At 37.2% G+C, this 17,146-nt stretch overlaps 1 protein-coding gene across 2 annotated transcripts in view; it reads right to left on the bottom strand.

Annotated features, from left to right (window-relative positions):
* PGGT1B (protein geranylgeranyltransferase type I subunit beta) overlaps positions 1–17,146 on the bottom strand; it is a 56,311-nt gene that overhangs the window by 9,578 nt on the left and 29,587 nt on the right. For both annotated transcript variants that reach the window (XM_082455799.1, XM_082455800.1), the window contains 2 exons: positions 9,151–9,196; positions 1,466–1,650 (listed from right to left, as the gene is read on the bottom strand). In XM_082455799.1, coding sequence (XP_082311925.1) covers positions 1,466–1,650; positions 9,151–9,196 — 231 coding nt within the window. The remainder of the gene's footprint in view (positions 1–1,465; positions 1,651–9,150; positions 9,197–17,146) is intronic.

Below are 17,146 nucleotides of genomic sequence, written 5' to 3'. Positions count from 1 at the left end.
TGTGCTTTTTGTGTACTCTACTGTACAGTACTGTATAGAGTACAGTAGTACAGTATCTTTATTTCAAGCTAGATCTGCAAGAGGACGACTTCATTGAATTCCTTGCTGTGCAACATGAGAAGTTTACTAATGAAGACCTGATGGAACTGGAGGCCCAGAGAAAGGATAAAGAGAGACAAGAGGAAGAAGTAGTAACTGAAGAACCGAAGAGATTCATGATGCAGGAAATGGCAAGGGGATTTTCTTTATTTGAGGAGGCACTGTTAGTTTTTGAGGCACAGGACCCGAATGTAGAACGGTACACGAAGGTTGCAGCAGCCGTTCAGAATGCAATCCAGTGCTAGCGTGTCATCTGTGATGAGAAAAAAAGAGCTACTACCCAGACATCACTGGATCGTTTTTTCAAGAGGGTAAATGGAATTGAATCCAGCAAGGAACCAGAACCTGTGCCATCCACATCAGGCGTGAGTGAAATTGCAGCTTGCCCTCCGTCTCCTATTGCTGACGATCCTTCAGCTCAGCCATCTCCCACCTCCTCTCCCTCCTCCAGTCAGTAACTCTTCTTGCCTGTTCACTCGATGCCAGCCCATGTGCCAGCTGTTGTACTGTACTACTGTACTTTTCAAAGTACTATACTGTAGGATTAAAAATGTTTTACTTTTTGTGTTTGTTTTTTTACATATTATTTGTGTGAAAAGTATTATAAACCTATTACAGTACAGTACTATAGAGCTGATTGTTAGTTGGGTACCTAGGCTAACTCTGTTAGACTTATGAACAAACTGGACTTACGAACGCACTCTCGGAATGCAACTTGTTCATATGCAGGGGACTTACTGTGTATAGATGATGAACATAGACTTTGGTTAGATTCCTGAATATCACGCCTAGGTGATATGTTTTTAAAGGCAAAAAAGGCAATTTTAAGGTACTGAAAACTTGTGGGTACTCAATGGCTAATAAGCTTATGTATTTAGGTACATCAAAAGGTAGCAGAGATGGGGAAAATGTATGAACATATTCATCAATAATTTCAGAAGGCTTACACAAATAAATTAATACAAAATAGAAAACCTTAGATGGTTTTTAAAGGAATGACCCATGGTTTATCTTTTAAGATTAAATTTTCCCATAAATCCTTTACTGGTATGTTCAGACAGATCTCCCCACTAGATAGACCACTGATCAGTTCCAGGTACAAGTTGTTTATGACATTACACCTACTTTCTTACATAGGTTCTGGGACACTAGAGCTTTATAAGAATAGAAATTTTTAAGTAGCACAACAGATAACTGAATTCTGTGGAAAAACCATACAGAGACTAGCTTTGCCAGAGCAAAAGAAAAAACCTTTTGCCCTAAAGCTAACAATATTTAATGAACGTTACAAAGACCAAACCCTTTAAGCACAGTTTTTTTTTATTAACAAAGAGTAAAGGTTTCTCATTTTTATTATTTCTCTTACCTTTAGAGTTGCTCCCACCCAAAAAGAATAACAGGTGTCGACAGGCTTATTAGGTCTTCCATGATAACCGTTTTGTTGTCTCATTATACACCACCTCTTTATCCTGTTCAATTCTTTTTCTGAAAAAACTTCTTCTAGTTTACCCATCAGGCACAGTGATGCAATGCCACAAAAAGTTGATCCTCCTGTTAATTAAAACCACACAATACTTTAAACTTATTAGATGTCTAGGAAAATAATATGAAATGATTGAAGAAAAAAAGGGTTAAATAACTCCAGAAAAGAGTGAAATAAAAGTAAAATTAAAAGACAATTAATTTTACTTTTATTTCACTATTTTATTTACCTTAATTTCACTATTTAAAATAACCACTAAGCACTGGAGTCTTCAATATGAACTTGATGAAATAGAAAAAAATTTTAAAATAACTTAAAGCTGTAAGAACAATTTTTTAAATGAAGAAAGATTTAGAAAGTAGTTCAAAATTATATGGTTAATGGGAGAGTTGAAACTAAAATCTAGAACTCCTACTCCCTGTCTACTACTCTATCACCTGAGTCTGATTTTAATTCCCTTAAAGACAGTGTATTGCTTATGAATTGAGGTTCCATCTGCCTAAGCTGCAGACTGATTTTCACATATAACATAAACTAGAAGCTTATATGTCAGCTTAAGAAATTTAAGGAAGAAAAGTTTCAGCAAAAGGAAAGAGTGTGTGTGTGTGTGTGTTGGGGATGGGGGTAGTGTGGAGAAGAAAACTGTATCTGGAAGTAGATGCACAATACATGTCCATGCTCACTATGGTAGACTGACTAATGCCCCCCAGTGATATCCAGGTCCTAATCCCTGAACATGGGCATGCTACCTTATATGGCAAAAAGGACTCTGCAAATGTGATGGAAGTTAAGGATCTTGAGACAGGGAGATCATCCTGGATGGGGTGTACCCTAAGTGTAACCACAAATGTCCCTATAAAAGGGGGACAGAGGGAGATTAAACTACAGTCAAAGAGGAGGCATTGTGACTATGGAAGCAGAGACTAAAGTGATGAGACAAGAAGTCAAAGAATGTCAGCAGCCACCAGAAGCTGAAAGAGACAAAGGAACAGATTATCTCCTGGAGCCTCCAGAAAAAACCTGCCCTGCTGACACCTTGATTTGAAGCCCTGTAAGATGCAGTTCAGACTTCTGGCCTCTGGAACTGTAAGAGAATAAATTTGTGTTGTTTTATACCCCTAAGTTTATTAAAATGTTACAGCATCAATAGAACCAGTATAGTCACAAAGGTAATTACTTTCCTCGGGAAATGAAAAGTCAGTATTTTTCCATAAAGGAAAAAACAACAACAAAAAAACCCCCACCACTTTCCATTGGCGTTATCTGCTGTCAACTCCAAACAATTTGAAAATACTTATATTTCCAATTTATTACAACTTGACCTAGTGATTTTTATTAATTCCATCTCTTTAAATAGATTGTTCCTAATATGCCTCATCCTGTAACTTTCCTTTTGGTGTTACAAATCTTGGTTGCATTCTCTGGCAAAGGAAAAGTGAGCATTCTCTCTAGAAAATGCAAGGCAGCTATCACATTAAAAGGGTCACTGTCAAAAAATAAAAATAAATAAAAGGGTCACACTGTAAGAACTATTTAGTCTTCAGAATTTTTCCCAATGGAAAAAAAAAAGGGAGATCTATGTTAGTCATGAGTGAATTAAAACAAAAAACAAATTTATCATAACCTTTTAGAATAATTTCTATTCAGCAACTATCAATCTTATTTCCCCTTCAATGACCTACTAGTTTCAATTTCTCTTTCATGACAAGCTGGCCATGACTTCAGGTATTATTACATCATTAAATATAAAGCCTCTAAGAGAAAGTACATAATCTTTAAAACTATCTACCGAGAAATAAAGACACATTTAATTGTTACTCTCCAAAATAATTCTTCGGATTTTTTAAAGCAAACTGGCACAATTCAAAATAAAAATACTCTTTCCTTTGCCCAAATGACCAGATTTTGAAAATGACAATTTCTGAAGTAAGCTTGGTCTCTGAGTAGCCAAACACAGTCATTACAAAGTCTATTCTTTAAGCTAAAATTCACTTATCAACATTTACCCCCGAGAGGTTCCTGTCTAAACAATTTTTAAAAACCAGTACTAAAAACCTGGATTAAAAGTAGGATGTTAGAAGAGCGTTAGAGGCAGACATAAAAACAGCAAGAAAAGACAGGTAACATTCTGACAATAAGTACAGTAAGAAAAAGCAGGCATAAGAACTCAACTAGAATATCCTTTTGGGGCTAAATAGGATTAGGTCAATGATTCCTACAAGCTTCAAAAAACTTCGAGAATGTTACGTCACTATGTAAAGTACAATTTAAGAATTCCTTCTCATAATAATGATCTGAATTCATCAAGAAAAGATTAAATTCTGTTCACCATGCCCTCGTTGAAGGTTATGAAAATAACGTTCTTTATCGAAGGCATGTAAGAGTACGAGAATATTAAGGCACATTCAAATAAGGGAAAGATTTCCACCTGAAATTGCTGAAAGTTTGCCACCTAAAGTGAAATGCTTCCGTTATGTGGATAATTAATGTACACAGAATACCACAGTCATAAAAAAATCACAGCTGGGAGGGACTGGTTCTCTCTTTACAACCTACCCCAGTTCTCCCAGTTGCAGGGTAAAGGAGGTGTTCCTGACTCTGGTTCTGTTTGCTATGCTTTACTTATGCTTTAACTTATTGTTCCCATAAGGTTTTAAAGCTCGTTTTTAAGCATTCTCTTAGTATCTATTTGTATATACCAAATAATCTGAAAGAATCTATGTGCTCTGAAATGTGTAATTTAAGATGGTCAACAAACATACAGCTAAAGTAGAAAGCTAAGTAAACAGGTACACAAATAAGTACACCATTTTACTCTTAAACACCACATGAAAAAGGTAAAGTGAGGTAGATTCAAGGGAGTCGAATGCTTAGATGAAATCAGGCCAAGTAAAGTTTAATACTTCTCTTCTGGATTGAGGAGTAGAGATATTCTAAAAGAATCACGGAATCAAATTAATATATCTGAACTTTTACATTATGAATCTCAAGAGGAAAAGTAGTTTCAATCCTAGCAAAGTAGAAAAATCTAATTCTTCCAAAACACATGAACATTTTCCCCTAGAACTGTACTATCATAAAAGAATCACTAGGATAAACAGAATCATAACATTTGATAATCATGGCCTAGAAGGGTACAATGTGCCTATTTAGTTTTCGTGACAAATGGACTCCAGGCTAAGCAGGTGTTGGAGAACAGCAGTTGAGTTAAAAAGAAAAAGAAAACAGTATATTAAGTAGCATTTAGACCGCAGAATTAGGACAAAAAGCACATGAAGAAACTTGATTAACATCAAAGTGTAGCAGAAGTACACATTTCTAAATTTAGCCTTCCCAGCTTTGGGATGCAGAGTGGAATACAGCGTAACTAACTCATCGAATATGTACTGAAAAACTATAATATTCAAGGGCATATGGAGTATGACATAAATAAGACACGATCAGCTTACAACCTAGCAGAGAAGGTAAACAGAAGTAAATGGTACGAACCAAGTATTACAGGAATATAGAAAAGGGAGAAATAGCTTAGGGCTAGCGGCGACAAGAAACAATGAAAGATTTTACAAAGAATGTGACAGTGAAACTAGGCATAGAAAGATGGGTAAAATTTGAAGTTTAAGAAAAGATAAATGAAGAGAAGCAAGTAAAGGGAAAGCATTTCAAGTATAGGAAAAAGAACATTGGCAAAGTCCAGGGGTGAGAAGGCATGTAAGAACATTTGGAGAATACATTTTCTCTGCAACCTAGAGTGCATGGAAGGGATCTCTCACATGTGTATCTACAAAGCTAGGCTGGCACTGGACCACGGAGAACTAAACTAAGGGATTTAAATATGGGCAGAATGGTACTGCTGAACAAGCATAGGGTTTCAAGACACTTACCTGATATGTGAGCCTAGGAGTTAAGTTACTTACCTTCTCTGAGTAAAACGACAATAATCACTGGGGTGGTTTTATACTGTGTTAACTTGGCTAAGCGAGAACTGTTTCCCAGAATCCCATTCTTTATGTGGTCTGAAGCCAGAGAAATCTGTGTGAGATCTCTGAGGTGGAAGTGAAGCAGTAGCCACTGCCCTGGTTGTGGGCACAGGAGGTGAGAGACAAGGGTAGAGGTGCTGTGAGAGTCTAGCTTGCCCTTATTCTCCCATATACTTGGAATCCAAGTTCTTTTTACTTCTTGCTCTAGTGAAACCAGGCCCACAAATGGATGTACGAACAAGAGCCTTCCAGTTACATTCTGGCAGCTGGATGCGCCTGGCTCTCCAGATTCCCCTGCAAGGTCTCACTTGTCCACCTGTGCCAGTGCCTCAGGAGAGCTTGTCAGTGACTCTTCCCTGATCCACCTACTACTACCCCTTTCAGGGCCTTACTTCTCCATCTTCTTCCACAACCATGTAAAATCTTACTCCTATAATAAATTCCTAGTCTTTAATATTCATAGTGATTTTGCTTCTGATTGAATCTAACTAATACAAAGATGTCCACTCTCGGAGGGCTAGTGTGAGGATTAAGTGAGAATAACTGTTAGCTGGCACAGAGCAGCTGCTTAATAAATAAATTCTTTTCCTTTTAAGTCTGTAAAAGGTTATAAACTGGTGACTAATGGAGGACTGGTGTGACTGGCAAGTTAAGAACAACAACAAAAAACAGAACAGGAGATTAAAGACCCCAAATTCTGGATTTCTGGCTCTGAAAAATCAGTAGGTCAGAATAGTTCCACATTCCTGAATAGCAAAAACAGACTTGGAAGGAAGGAAAGAGGAGACTGATGGTTTTTAAAAATGTGCAGCTTGAGAGATACAAAGGTAGCTAGCTATGCCTGGCAGGCACACAGAAAGGCGGTATGCAGCTCAGAAGCAACAGTATAGATTTGGAAACAAAGTGTGGGTGCCATCACACCAGGGATGATTGATAGAGAACCATCTGTTAGTTCATTTAATTATGTGCCATATGTTACAAGTGTGGGAGATACAACAGTGAATAAAACAGGCCAAAACCTCTGATCTCGTGAGGCATATATTATGTGGAGACAGACAATAAACAAATAAATAAAATAAAAGTGATATGGAGAAAAATAAAGCCAGAAAGGGGGACAGAGAATGGGGTATGTATCTGTGGTTGGTTTGCAATTCTAAACAGGAGGTATGTTTGTGGGTGGTTTGCAATTTTAAAAAGGGGGCTTATCCAAAAATATCATTTGAGCCAATACCTGAAGGATGTGAAATGAAGCCAGGTGTTTGCTAGGGATGGGAGTGGAGGATTCTATATAGAAGGAATAGCAAGTATAAGAGTCCTGATATTTAGAAAGATGAATGATCCAAAGAAAAGAAGAAAGTTGGACTAAGATAAAGAGGTGAGAGGAAGAAACAAAAATGGTGAAGGAGCCAGAAACAACGTGTCAGGAAGAAGGACAAGAGCAATGTGATACTTCAAGAAAGAAGGGGAAGAGGCTAACAGCTTCATTTGCTTCAATAAACAGAAGATGAGGAATAAGAAAAAGACACTGGATTTGAAATGTAGATCATTCATGACTTTAAAAGAAATATTTCATTTAAGTTGCTGAATCTTACACAGAAAAATTAAAGAACAGCCATTTGCGTAGAAGGGCAAATAGTATACCTGGACCACTATTCTAAAAAGATTAATAAAAGAAGAAAAAGGGAGAACACCATGACTTCAGAGTGCCCAATCTGCAGGACTACTTTTTAGAAAGAGGTTTCTCTTGCCAGTGTAGACAGTGATAAGATAGGGAAGGGAGGCTATACCAAAGCCTTCTAGAGTAGTACTTCTCAGCCTATCTAACCTCACAGCACACAAGAACATTAAAACGTCTGACATTTGTAGGACACACAGCGGTGACCTGAGGAGCGAGCTCCTGGCACCTAAACGGGAGCTCTAGACACCCAGGTCTTGGCTGCTCCGAAGGCTGAGGCAGCAATAGCTTGACAGGCCTATAGCCCATCTGCAGCACACCCGGTACTGTGGCACCCTGAGTAGGAAGCCCTCCTCTCGGGCTTTAGACCTTAAACCTACCAAGACAAAAAGAGTGTAAAAGGAAGATGTAAGCTTTCTGGCATGAACCACAGCCCATCAATGATGATCTTGCTGGGTGTGATCCTACTCGAGTCATACTGACTCCAAATCACTGTTTGTGTGACTCAGCAAGACTTTTTTTCCATCAGAGAGTATCATGTTTGAGTGGCCCTCTCTGTTTCATATCCCAGAGAACATAATCCCATTTTCTGGGGAACAACAGTGTCTGTTCCACAGGTCTCCTGCACTGCGAAGTATCTCCTCAGCTTGCCCATTAACATCCTTTACGATAGTGAGCCCAGACCTCGTCTTCTCAGAAATTCTTATAGACGCCAGATTTCCTCTTTGTGCAACTACAAGTATATCCCTCCTTACCAAGTGGTGATGACCAGTGACATAATTGCTACTGCCACCCCCTTTCTCATATAGACATACACAAGAATTATGATGTCCTAATTGTAGTATGGCTTCAGAGGAAAATCCAAGACAATTTTCTATATGCCACTTAGTGACACATATACTCTACAAATACCACCGAAGGAGGGAGTGAAAATGTCAGAGAGGGAGGAGACACCTGATAGGACAGGTCCTAGGGAAAGCACAAGGAATGTGTTTTAAAAAAATGTTTATACACGGTTTACAGTTTACAAACCAGTTTCCCTCATATCTCTAACAATAATTTTAAAGAAAGATATAATTATTTCTACTCTGTTGATGAGGAAATCCTCAGAGAGATTAAGTAAGGGGCCTAAGGCACATAGCTAGTGTTAGGGCTGAGACCTGAACGCTCATGTGTTCTTTCTACTCTATCGTGCAAACAGAGGGATGGACACACAGGTGAGCGCAAAAACACTGCTGTGATGAAGAGGAAACAAGGATTTCACTCAGAGAGCCTCCCTGATCTGGGCTCTTTTTTTTTTTTTTTTTTAAAAAAAGGAGCATGGAAGTACATTTACTTCTACATGATATATTCCACTTCAAAGAGTTCAGGCTATTGATGTTTTGACAAACTGAGTGACTATCGCTCACTCTGGTTCTGCCAAAATTGAGGAAAAGTGTGAAAGGAGAGACTGTATTAATGTACGTAGTGAACATATGCTATGTGGCAAAATGTTTTATCACTATGACTTAGGACAATTATATTAAGGAAGGTAAAAAAATTTTTTTCTTCACAAATTCATTGATTCATGTTTAATACTCTGTATCTAGCTTTTTAGTATTATACCAAAGAAGAAAACGTGCTGTTTTCTAACAATATTTTAAATCATCCCAAGATGTTTTCATGCAACTAACAGCTGAAATGATCACCAGAAAGTACTGTTTGAACATTCTGGTCTGAATAATCTCTGAATGGTTACTGACCTAGGAGAGGCTTGAGTTGGCACAGCAGTGTCAACAGAGAGAAGTAGGAAAGAAGACAGTCAGGCTGCACCAAGAGTTGAGACAGACTTCTGAGGTCCTACATGTTGAAGATACCATGATGTTATTTGAAGGAACAAAAGAAACTACATGTCCATTTATTTTAAGATGCCTTACCATGAGATTCAAGTCCAGCTCCCTGTGCCAACCCATTGTCATAGGACTGAAAAAGAAAAATATGTTCAGTTTAATAGGGAAATAATAATAAATAAATAAGTTGTCATTATGCTAATTTTTTGTCTCTTGATCTAATTTTAGTTCTCCTTTATATTTTTCAAAATATGCACTCTTTCCCACAATGAAATAGATCTAGGCATTTTCAAGTACCTGCTCTTGTCTTATTCACCAAGCCAAATCAGTAAATTATGCACTAGGCATATTCCGAGAATAGACTGTTCAAAGATGGCACCTACATATTTAATTTCTACCCAATAAGAAGCCCCAACCTTTATTCCTCTCCCACTTGCAAGAATATATGAATTTAAGGAAAGTGTAAGGATTTTATACTCCTATAACATTATAAACACAAAACAAATCTATTTTGAGGCTCTTGGGTAGCTGATGATAATGGTGCCTGCCTAAATTTGAATCTCCCCACATATCCCACAAAATCAAAACAGGATAAGAACAATACAACTACATAAAACAGAAACCTTGTCAAAGCTAGAAGACATGCTCAAGCTTCAAATTTCCTGTCTATAGAAAAAGAAGCATCAAATCCCACACTCCTGACATACTTTTGCAGAAAGCAAGGGCAATCTATGAAAACTTGTGAGGAAGAGAGAGGAGGGGTGCTAATGGCAGGTCTGAGATTACCTAAAATCACTAGCTTAAATCACTAGGAAAAGTCTGAGTGTGAAATACAGGCAATCCTTGCTTTGCACAGTTCCAATATACACAAATTCCAGGTACCCTGGCTTAGTTAAGTAACATAGTATGGTTCAAATTTCAGTAATAACAATATATTAACTGTGAGCAACTGCATAAAGTACAAACTTGCTGCTAGCTCCTCAGTCCACAAACCATTACATACATAATAGATGTGTATCACAATCAGTGACCAATCACGTCACCTTTTTCAAAGTCTGTGAGTAACTGGTCAATGCACATGTTATTCAGTTCACACACAGACAGCAATGTATGTGGTTGTGCTGTCTCTTTGTCTTTTAGTAATAAACCCACATGATGTTTCAAAAATATAATCAAAAAAGGAGACTAGCTACCAAAGATGAAAATGCAGTAAAGAAATGAAAAGCAGTAACACTGAAAGTGAAATTGAGATCAAACAGAGTAATAAAAGAAACAGCTATCATGACAGTGCTGGCTGATTGAGACTAGATACGCAGTCAGAAAAATCAAGTGAAGGCGAAATATCTACATAAATGAGGAAAGTGGCTCTGATGAAAAAGATGGAGATGTTCTAGAGAAGAGATGCTGGCAAAAACTTCACATAAAAGGAACTCTCAGATATTTCACAACAATGAAAATGCAAAGGACAGAATGTTGGAAGCTGATACAAATTTAGAAAGGAGTATGATCATTTACCAAGACAGAAAAGTGCCTGCTCCATATTATAAATTATATAATGAGAAGAAGACAGTGCTGTTCAAACTACTATTGATGAATTATTTTACACAGAAAACACTTTAATTTTCAATATTGCTAATGTTTTAAATTACGATGTACTAATAAATAAACATTGGTTTTACCATTAAAAAATTCTGTGTACATTTATAACAGTAATAGTTTTTAATGTTTTGGCAAAAAATTATAAAGGTCACAGAACAAGTGTCATTTTTCCCACTGATGATTAAAATCACTTTGCATCATTTCAGCCTGCAGGAGCATCATTACAGTCTGGCACTACCAGGCGAAGCGAGGATGCCTGTACTGTAGGAGCTCCGGTGACACTGAACAGTGACTACAGAGAAGAGACTGAGGAGAGTGTGCAAGTCAAGGTGGCAGCATTCAATGGGCATAAGTCTGGTGAAGACAGTTAAAAAAGGAAGGGAGAAGGGCCCACTGAAGACCAAATAAATGAAAATTCCAAAGAGCAAAATGCAAAAACCCGGGAAACAGAAGAGAACCTTTCTCCTACCAGAAAATCACAGAACTCACAAACCTTCCCCAATCACTAAACAAACAAACAAAAAGACACTCTAAATTAAAGAAATCATACTTTGTTTCTCTGCATTGAAAAGAGGGCACTCTTAAACTAGGAATTCTTGTAAGAAAAAAAAAATCCACTAATGACTAAAAAGAAAAAGGCAAATCTACACAAAGTAACTCTGAGATGAAAACACAACAATCAGAATGAAAACATCCCAGTATAGGAAAATCTGCCTTCACCTCCAAAAAATGGTGATAAAGCAAAGGAAAACTGTAATACAGCACCCCAAACTCAATTGCATATCCTCAAATAAGCATTTGGGAATATGAAAAGAGATTTAATGTTAAAAAATGAAAAGGATAAACAGTAGGAAGAAATAAAAATTAAATGATTTCAGAAAACACAGTAAGGGACATTTAAGAAAGGCTGAAAAGAGCAAAGAGAATAAAAATGAGATAAAGAAGTAAAAAGGGTCAGAGAGAAAGTGGTTGAAATGAAAGCTAAGCAAAGAAAGAAAACACACAAACCTGGAATACCTAAAGAAAAAGGAAAAGTAATGGACTACAAGTAGGGGTCAGCAAACTGGGAACTACAGGTTAAATCTGGCCTGTGGCCTGGTTTTGTACAGTCTAAAGTTAAGAAAATGGTCAAACTCATTCCTAATAAAATAAATGCAAATTAAAAACACTGAGATACCATTTTTCACCCATCACATTGGTAAAAATAAAAACTGTGTGACAACACATTCTACTGGTGAGACTGTGTGGACACAGGCACTCTCATACACTGGTGGGAATATAAATTGGTTCATACCTTTTGTAGAGAAAATGGGCAATATCTGATAAATTTTATGTATGCATTTGTTTTTTTATACAGCAGTTACTTATTAGTTATCTATTTTATACATATTGGTGTATATATGTCATTCCCAAACTCTCAATTCACCATAGCCCCCCCCCCTTTCCCCCCTTGGTGTCCATACTTTTGTTCTCTACATCTGTGTCCCTATTTCTGCCTTGCAAACCGGTTCATCTGTACCATTTTTCTAGATTCCACATATACGCGTTAATATACGATATTTGTTTTTCTCTTTGACTTCATTCTGCATGACAGTCTCTAGGTCCATCCATGTCTCTGCTAATGACCCAATTTCGTTCCTTTTTTATGGCTGAGTAATATTCCATTGTATGCATGTACCACATCTTCTTTATCCATTTGTCTGTCGATGGGCATTTAGGCTGCTTCCATAACCAGGCTATTGTAAACAGTGCTGCAATGAACACTGGGATGTACGTGTCTTTTTGAATTATAGCTATCTCTGGGTATATGCCCAGCAGTGGGATTGCTGGGTCATATGGTAATTCTTTTTTTTTTTCCTTTATGTTTGTTTTATTTTTTCATTTTGAAAAAAGCATAACATATGCTTTTAAAAAATTATTTTAAAAAAACCCTAAAAAAGCATATTTTTTAAAATTTATTTTATCAAAGGTATACACATCCACCATTTAGAAAGTTAAATGGTACTGAAAAATTTACAACAAAAATTTATAACAAAACAGTGATTCCCTGCATCATTCCTCACACTCCTCCAGTACCCCTTTCCAGAGGCAACCACTTTTCAGTATTTGGCCATTTCTTCTGGAGTATACATCTTGGTGCTTCCAAATAATATGCCTAGATCATATTGTTTTAAATTGTGACTTTTAGACATATTCTATCATTTATTATGGTAGATAAGCATCCAACTCTCTTACACCCCATTCCCCTCTGTTCCTGTGCCCCATGCTCCAAGGATACTACACTTTGCTTAAATCAATTTCTGTGATTATGTAACTTGTCTACGAAAATACAATTCACAGTTGAGCATCGTGGACTATGGTTGTTTCTTTTCTTCTTATTTTTCCTGAAATTAACTGTTACCTTTTCCCCCATCTGTGTGTTTTACTTTGTATTGACCGTCTAATAGACACACCTTCTGATAGACACAGTCAACCACCATTAGACACCTACCAGTGTCTGTCTTTCTCTTGAATAGAGCCCCCCACTCCTCCACCCTTGTCCTATCTGGGTTGAGTGCTCTCCACACTGTTGCAGAGCTGTCATCTAGGGACTTCCCTTCACTATCAACCTTGGAACTTCCTATGTTTTTCACCTGAGTTGGATTTCTTATCTCTTCCTCTTTCTTGGTTTACTCTTTTGTTTTGGTGGAGAACATCCTCTAGGAGTCAAGGCAAAGAAGGATCTTCCCTTTGTCCCAGTGTTGTGAAATTTTACAATAATGTTCCTGGGTTTGAGCCTATTTTCATCCATTATAATGGGCCCTCAGTGGTCCTTTCAGGATATCTGGAAACTCAGATCTTTCCCTTCTTAGAAATCTTCTTGAACTTTTTTTTAACATCTTTATTGGAGTATAATTGCTTTACAATGTTGTGTTAGTTTCTGCTGTATAACAAAGTGAATCAGGTATATGTATACATATATCCCCATATCCCCTCCCTCTAGAGCCTCCCTCCCACCCTCCCTATCCCACCCCTCTAGGCGGTCACAAAGCACCAAGCTGATCTCCCTGTGCTATGCGGCTACTTCCCACTAGCTATTGATTTTACACTTGGTAGTGTATATATGTCCATGCCACTCTCTCACTTTGTCCCAGCTTACCCTTCCCCCTCCCCGTGTCCTCAAGTCCATTCTCTAGTAGGTCTGCATCTTTATTCCCATCCTGCCCCTAGGTTCTTCATAACCTTTTTTTTTTTTTTAGATTCCATATATATGTGTTAGCATACGGTATTTGTTTTCCTCTTTCTGACTTACTTCACTCTGTATGACAGACTCTAGGTCCATCCACCTCACTACAAATGACTCAATTTCGTTTCTTTTTATGGCTGAGTAATATTCCATTGTATATATATGTCACATCTTCTTTATCCATTCATCTGCCGATGGACACTTAGGTTGCTTCCATGTCCTGGCTATTGTAAATAGTGCTGCAATGAACATTGGGGTACATGTCTCTTTTTGAATTATGATTTTCTCAGGGTATATGCCCAGTAGTGGGATTGCTGGATCATATGGTAGTTCTATTTTTAGTTTTCTAAGGAACCTCCATACTGTTCTCCATAGTGGTTGTATCAATTTACATTCCCACCAACAGTGCAAGAGGGTTCCCTTTTCTCCACACCCTCTCCAGCATTTCTTGTTTGTAGACTTTTTGATGATGGCCATTCTGACCGGTGTGAGGTGATACCGCATTGTAGTTTTGATTTGCATTTCTCTAACGATTAGTGATGTTGAGCAGCTTTTCATGTGCCTCTTGGCCATCTGTATGTCTTCTATGGAGAAATGTCTATTTAGGTCTTATGCCCATTTTTTGATTGGGGTGTTTGTTTTTTTTTAATATTGAGCTGCATGAGCTGTTTATATATTTTGCAGATTAATCGTTTGTCCATTGCTTCGTTTGCAAATATGTTCTCCCATTCTGAGGGTTGTCTTTTCGTCTTGTTTAGTTTCCTTTGCTGTGCAAAAGCTTTTAAGTTTCATTAGGTCCCATTTGTTTACTTTTGTTTTTATTTCCATTACTCTAGGAGGTCGGTCAAAAAAGATCTTGCTGTGATTTACATCAAAGAGTGTTCTTCCTACGTTTTCCTCTAAGAGTTTTATAGTGTCTGGTCTTACATTTAGGTCTTTAATCCATTTTGAGTTTATTTTTGTGTGTGGTGTTAGGGAGTGTTCTAATTTCATTCTTTTACATGTAGCTGTCCAGTTTCCCCAGCACCACTTACTGAAGAAATCATCTTTTCTCCATTGTACAGCCTTGCTTCCTTTGTCATAGATTAGTTGACCATAGGTGCATGGGTTAATCTCTGGGCTTTCTATCCTGTTCCATTGATCTATATTTCTGTTTTTGTGCCAGTACCATACTGTCTTGATTAGTGTACCTTTGTGGTATAGTCTGAAGTCAGGGAGTCTGATTCCTCCAGCATCATTTATTTTCCTCGAGATTGCTTTGGCTGTTCGGGGTCTTTTGTGTCTCCATACAAATTTTAAGATTTTTTGTTCTAGTTCTGCAAAAAATGCCATTGGTAGTTTGATAGGGATTGCACTGAATCTGTAGATTGCTTTGGGTAGTATGGTCATTTTCACATATTGATTCTTCCAATCCAAGAACATGGTATATCTCTCCATCTGTCTGTGTCATCTTTGATTTCTTTCATCACTGTCTTATAATTTTCTGAGTACAGGTCTTTTACCTCTTTAGGTAGGTTTATTCCTAGGTATTTAATTATTTTTGTTGCAATGGTGAATGGGATCACTTCCTTAATTTCTCTTTCTGATCTTTCGTTTTAGTGTCTAGGAATGCAAGAGATTTCTGTGCATTAATTTTGTATCCTGCAACTCCACCAAATTCATTGATTGGCTCTAGTAGTTTTCTGCTGGCATCTTTAGGATTTTCTATGTATAGTATCATGTCATCTGCAAACAGTGACAGTTTCACCTCTTCTTTTCCAATTTGTATTCCTTTTATTTCTTTCTCTTCTCTGACTGCCATGGCTAGGACTTCCAAAATTATGTTGAATAAGAGTGGTGAGAGTGGACATCCTTGTCTTGTTCCTGATCTTAGAGGAAATGCTTTCAGTTTTTCACCACTGAGAATAATGTTTGCTGTGGGTTTGTCGTATATGGCTTTTAGTATGTTGAGGAACTTTCCCTCTATGCCTACTTTCTGAAGAGTTTTTATCCTAAATGGTGTTGAATTTTGTCAAAAACTTTTTCTGTTATCTATTGAGATGATCATATGGTTTTTATTCTTCAGTTTGTTAATATGGTGTATCACTTTGATTGATTTGCGTATGCTGAAGAATCCTTGCATCCCTGGGATAAATCCCACTTGATCATGGTGTATGATCCTTTTAATGTGTTGTTGGATTCTGTTTGCTAGTATTTTGTTGAGGAGTTTTGCATCTATATTCCTCAGTGATATTGGTCTGTAATTTTCTTTTTTTGTAGATCTCTGTCTGGTTTTGGTATCAGAGTGATGGTGGCCTAGTAGAATGAGTTTGGGAGTGCTCCTTCCTCTGCAATTTTTTGGAAGAGTTTGAGAAGGATGGGTGTTAGCTCTTCTCTAAATGTTTGATAGAATTCACCTGTGAAGCCATCTGGTCCTGGACTTTTGTTTGTTGGAAGATATTTTTTTGTTGTTGTTGGAAGATTTTTAATCACAGTTTCAATTTCATTACTTGTGATTGGTCTGTTCATATTTTCTATTTCTTCCTGGTTCAGTCTTGGAAGGTTATATCTTTCTAAGAATTTGTCCATTTCTTCCAGGTTGTCCATTTTATCAGCACAGAGTTGGTTGTAGCAGTCTTTTATGATGCTTTGTATTTCTGCAGTATCTGTTGTAAATTCTTTTTCATTTCTAATTTTATTGATTTGCATCCTCTCCCTCTGTTTCTTGATGAGTCTGGCTAAAGTTTTATCAATTTTGTTTACCTTCTCAAAGAACCAGCTTTCAGATTTATTGATCTTTGCTACTGTTTTTTTTGTTTCAATTTCATGTATTTCTGCTCTGATCTTTATGATTTCTTTCCTTCTACTAACTTCAGGTTTTGTTTGTTCTTCTTTCTCTAGTTCCTTTAGGTGTAAGGTTAGATTGTTTATAGGTTTTGGATCATCGTGTTTTTGTTGTCATTTGTGTCTAAGTATTTTCTGATTTCCTCTTTGATTTCTTCAGTGATCTCTTGGTTATTTAGTAACATATTGTTTAGCCTCCATGTGTTTGTGTTTTTTACGTTTCTTTCCCCCTGTAATTTATTTCTAATCTCATAGCGTTGTGGTTGGAAAAGATGCTTGATATGATTTCAATTTTCTTAAATTTACCAAGGCTTGATTTGTGACGCAAGATGTGATCTATCCTTGAGAATGTTCCATGTGCACTTGAGAAGAAAGTGTAACCTGCTGTTTTCAGACGGAATGTCCTATAGATATCAATTAAATCTATCTGGTCTA

The sequence above is a fragment of the Balaenoptera physalus genome (assembly GCF_965194825.1).
Source record: "Balaenoptera physalus genome assembly, chromosome: 3".
Lineage (NCBI taxonomy): Eukaryota > Metazoa > Chordata > Mammalia > Artiodactyla > Balaenopteridae > Balaenoptera > Balaenoptera physalus.
The sequence above is the reverse complement of the archived record's forward strand: the minus strand, read 5'-3'. Positions and strand labels throughout refer to the sequence as shown.